The sequence below is a fragment of the Eimeria acervulina genome, genomic scaffold (assembly GCF_000499425.1).
Source record: "Eimeria acervulina Houghton genomic scaffold, Eah_scaff630, whole genome shotgun sequence".
NCBI lineage: Eukaryota > Apicomplexa > Conoidasida > Eucoccidiorida > Eimeriidae > Eimeria > Eimeria acervulina.
The window spans coordinates 4,969-9,968 of record NW_013549680.1 but is presented as its reverse complement, the minus strand read 5'-3'; the positions used below and the strand labels follow the sequence as shown (position 1 = coordinate 9,968).

The 5,000-nt window shown below is 51.4% G+C and overlaps 1 protein-coding gene across 1 annotated transcript; it reads left to right on the top strand.

The window, feature by feature from the left end:
* Positions 1-986: 986 nt before the first annotated feature.
* EAH_00044960 (hypothetical protein, conserved) lies at positions 987-3,280 on the top strand (the record flags this gene model as incomplete). Its single annotated transcript, XM_013394799.1, has 7 exons — positions 987-1,000; positions 1,805-1,901; positions 2,320-2,438; positions 2,626-2,683; positions 2,778-2,846; positions 2,984-3,051; positions 3,151-3,280. 7 exons carry the CDS (start codon positions 987-989, stop codon positions 3,278-3,280), a joined length of 555 nt encoding a protein of 184 aa, XP_013250253.1.
* Positions 3,281-5,000: the final 1,720 nt, after the last annotated feature.

Genomic DNA, 5,000 nt, shown 5'->3' with positions numbered 1-5,000 from the left:
TTGAGTCTCCTTTTTGTTTGTCTTTCTATTGTTTTTGTTTATATTCGTGTCTCTTTTTTGTTTATTCTTCTGTCTCCTTTGCTTGTCTTTCTGTCTTCATGTGTCTCCGTCTGTCTCGTTTGTTTGTCTTCTTTTTTTGTCTCCTTTTGTCTCCCTTTCTCTTTATTTATTTCCTTTTGTCTCCTTTTTTCTCTTTATGTCTTCTTTGATGTTTCTTGTCTCCTTTTATCTCTTTATGTCTCTTTTTGTCTCCTTCTGTCTCTTTATGTCTCCTTTTATCTCCTTCTGTCCCCTTGTGTCTTCATTTCTCTCTTTTTATCTTTTTTTTCTTTATTTATTCTTTATTTATCTCCTTTTGCCTCCTTTTGTCTTTGTGTATTCTTTATTTATCTCCTTTTGTCTCCTTTTGTCTCCTTTTGTCTCCATTTGCGTCCTGTTCTCCTTTTGTCTTTGTTTATTCTTTATTTGTCTCCTTTTGTCTCCCTTCTTCTGCTTTTTTCTTGTTAGGTATTGTTAAGGGTTGTATGGCTGAGGGTCGCCTCCGCTGCGATTTAAATTTGTCTCTCCACTGTCTCCGTTCTGGGCGCCACTACCCTCGGGTTTGTTTTACTGTCTCCTTGTCTTTCTTTAGTGCTGCTAATTGCATGCGCTGCTTTCTGCTGCTGCTGCTGCAACAAACAAACACCAACGCCCACGCCCCCCTGTTCTAACTGCTGCGCTCTACAGAGAGCTGGGCTGTGCATGCAGCTGCACTGTACAGACAGCTGCGCTGTACAGACAGCTACTCTGTACAGGGTGCAACTGGGGTGTACATGCAGCTGGGGTGTACATGCAGCTGGGGTGTACATGCAGGTGTTGTGCGTAGGTGGAGATAAAAAATGTGCGGAGTGTGAAGGCAATTCGCCGCGCAGTGGAAGCAGAAGAAAGGAGACAAAAGGAGACACTTAAAAAGGGGCTCAACATACTCCCAGAGACCAGGCACTGGGATGATGCACGCAAAGTAAGCAGCAAATGCTGCTGCTGCTGTTGCTGCTGTTGCTGCTGCTGTTGCTGCTGCTGTTGCTGCTGTTGTTCTGCTGCTGTTGTTCTGCTGCTGCTGCTGCTGCTGCTGCACCGCCAAGCACTGTCCATGAACTTCTGCAGCAGCATCTCCTAAACAGCTATGGAAGCTGCTGCGCTGTGCGGGAACAGCAGCAGCAACAGCAGCAGCAACAGCATCAACAGCAGCGGGGCTTGCTGCTGCTTTATTTGTTTTGCTGCAGCAATCTGTGCGCCTGCGAGGGAAGTTAAATTCTTCTTGGGTTTATTCACCCTTTGAAGAGACGCAGATACCCCCAGTGTTTATAGACAAAGAGACAAAAGAAAGAATCCGGTAAGAAGGAGACAGACAAAAGAGACAGATAAAAGAGACAGGGAAATGAGATAGAGAGGAGAGACAGACAGAAGAGATAGAGAGAAGAGACAGACAGAAGAGACAGACAGAGAAGGAACAGTAAGGAGACAGAGAGGAGACAGACAGAGAAGGAACAGTAAGGAGACAGAGAGGAGACAGAAAAGAGACAGAAGGAGGAGACAGAAACGAGAGGGAGAGGAGACAGAGAGAAGAGACAGCAGATGCTGCTCTCGCGCTGTATCTGTGCTCTAGGGTGTTTCTTTCTTATTTTTTATTTTTACTGCCTTTGCTGAGGTGTACGTACACCTCAGCCCAACAGTCTGTGGATGTATGCGCTGCTACGCCTTGGGGGCCCTGTCTGGGGCTTAGGGTTTAGGGTTTAGGGTTTAGGGTTTAGGGTTTGTGTAACAGGAAGGGCCTGGTGCCCCCTGCTGCCTCGAGGAGACAGCTGTACAGCACTTGGGGAGTTGAGGCGCCGCTGAGGGCCGCCATAGCCAAAGACATCCCCGTAAGAAAATAAAAATAAAAATAAAGCAGAGACAGAGACGGAGAGGAGACGCAAACAGAGACAGAGACAGAGAGGAGACAGAGACAGAGACAGAGAAACAAGGAGAGAGAGAGAGAGATAGAGATAGAGAGAGACAGAGAGAGAGAGAAAAGACAGAGGGGAGGCAGAGAGATATTCAGAGAGACAAGGAGGAGACAGCGACAGAGACAGGAAGAAGATAGAGACAGAGAGGAGACAGAGACGAAGAGACAGACAGCGCTGCACTGCAGCAGGGGACAGAGGTTGCAGATGACCGTAGATATGGGGATGCTGCTGCTTGGTTGTGCTGCTGCTGCTGTTGCTGCTGCTGCTGCTGCTGCTGTTGCTGCTGCTGCTGTTGCTGCTGCTGCTGCTGTTGCTGCTGCTGCTGCTGCTGCAGATGGCGGAGTTGTTTGAGGAGCTCGTTGCCTTGGGGGCCCCTCCTGCTCGCTCTGCTGCCTTTCTCGTCAGTGGCCTTCAGACAGCCCTCCGCGGTGTCTCCCCTTTGGGCCCTATCTCGTGAGTTGTGGGGTGTATAGGCAGCTAGCACTCAAAAGCTGGGGTGTATAGGCAGCTCGCCTATAAGACATGGGGTGTATAGGCAGCTTTTCCCTAATAGGTGGGGTGTATAGGAAGATTTGTTTTAATACTTGGGGTGTATAGGCAGCTCTCCATTACGCTGTCTCCTCCTGTCTCTTTTCTGCAGCGCGGAGGCCCTGGCCCCCGCTCTACGCGCGGCAGATAGGGGGACACTAACTAACAGGGTAAGCGTAGGCTAGTACTTCTCCCGCTTAGGGTTTAGGGTTTAGGGTTTAAAGTTTAGGGTTTAGGGTTTAGGGTTTCTAATTGTGGTTGCAGGCGCTGCGCCTATACGCCGCTGCTCTCTCTCGAGGGGACCCGGACGCGAAGAGACTGCTGACAGACGATGTACAAAAACCCTAAACCCTAAACCCTAATTTATTCTCCTGCGACAGCGAATAGCAGTGCCTCGCCACAGTACAACTGGCAGAGCCTTAGAGGCTGCGGTTCTAGGGTTTAGGGTTTAGGGTTTGGGTGGTGCGCAGAGATCGCAAGAGGAGATGGAGACTCGCGCTGCAGAGGATCTAAGGCAACTCTTAAAACAGCAGCGAAAGTAAACCCTAAACCCTAAACCCTAAACTGAGGTGCACTGGGGGAGAGTTGAGGTTTCTTTCCTAGGGTTTAGGGTTTAGGGTTTAGGGTTTGCGCGCAGGCAGCAACCAGGGGCTCTAGTCGGCGCTCTGCTGTCTATACACCCCAAGCTCTGCCCTCTGAATGCCCGAAGGCTTGTAGAGGAGGCTCTCTCTAGTCAGCAGCAGCACACTGCTGCTAGCAGCAGCTAGCTAAGCCCTGTGGCTAGCTGCTACCAGCCACAGCTAGCTGCTGCAGCTGCTGTTGTTAGGTCCTGTGGATAGCTGCAGACAGCAACAGCTAGGTGCTGCTGCTGCTGCTGCTGTTAGGTCCTATGGCCGCCTGCACAGACAGCCACAGCTAGCTGCTGCTGCTGCTGCTGCTGCTGCTAGGTCCTGTGGCTAGCTGCAGCAGCTAGCGGCCTGCTTTCCTTTCTTTCCGTAGCGGCCTGCTTTCCTTTCTTTCCGAGCCACCCGCTGTTTCTCCTTCTCCATCTTTTGCTGCTGCAGCAGCTGCTGCTGCTTGTTGCGCTGCACTTCCCTGCAGCAGCAGCAGCAACAGCAGCAACAGCAGCAAAACATCGTGTTTTAACACCACCTCTGGGGTTTGGTTAAACCCTAAACACTATCGAGGCCCGAAACCCTACGCGAGGGTTTAGGGTTTAGGGTTTTGTGATGATTTAGGGTTGAGTGCTTTTAGCAGTTGTCATGGTATAGCGTTTAAGGCTTCACGAGGGTTTAGGGTTTAGGTTTTCATGAGGGTTTGTTTAGAGTTTATTAGGGCTTAACGAGGGTTTAGGGTTTAGGGTTTAGGGTTTGGCTGACATCTCGTGCTCCGCCTTTGCCTTTGCGCGCGCCGCTTGAGACGCCTGCTGCACCTGAAGGCAGCAACGGAGTGTATGTACAGCGCAGCATCAAACCCTATAAGAACCCTAGAGCCATAAACCCTCGTCTTCAAAGGGTTTAGGGTTTAGGGTTTAGGGTTCGAGGTACCCGAGCTCTGTTGTCGTTGCTCCAAATCCCTACGTCGTAACCCTCTTTTTTGGGGCTGCTGCTGCTGCTGCTTTGCTGCAGCAGCAGCCTACCCTCTTCATCACACTCTACCATCTCATCAACCTCGTAACCGTACTGCTGCACCACCCGCTGTAGCAGCAGCAGCAACAACAACAACAGCAGCAGCAGAATCAGCAGCAGCAGAAAATACAGCACCATGGAGCAGCAACAACTGCAGCTGCAGCGGTTCATATGCAGCAGCAGCAGCAGCAGCAGCAAAGAAACAGCAGAAGTAGCAGCTGCAGCACCACCACCGTCACAGCGGCGGCAGCAGCACAAGAACAGCAGCAGCAGCAGCAGCATTAGGCAAGCAGCAGCAACAGCAGCAGCAGCAGCACCTCTCGAATGCGTCTTGCTACTTCATCTTCAGGCCCATCGGTCGGACGGGCCACTGCTGCTGTTGCTGCTGCTGTTGCTTCTGCTGCTGCTGGAGCGCTTTTACAGAATATAGCCTCAAGGTTTTGCTTCTGCTGCTGCTGGTGCTGCTGCGCTGCAGCAGGCAGCACAACATCAACCCACTGTGCAGCGCATCTGCAGCAGAAGTCTTGTAGCTGCTGCTGCAGCGAGGGGTCTTCTAAAGAGAGGCTTAGTGTCTCATGAATCTCGTTTTGAAGCTGCTGCTTCTGCTGCTGCTGCTGCTCCGGTGCTGCTGCTGCTATTGCTGCTGCTGTTGCTGTGCTGGCGGAGGCCTCTAGTACCCCTAGGGTGTACTCTGCAGCAAGAAGCAGCAGCAGCAGCAGCAGAAGCAGCAACGGGCAAGCAACAGCAACAGCAGTACACAAGCAGCAGCAGCAGCAGAAACAGGCAAGCAGCGGCAGCAACAACAACAACAGCAGCAGCAGCACCAGCAACAGGCAAGCAACGGCAACAGCAGCAACAG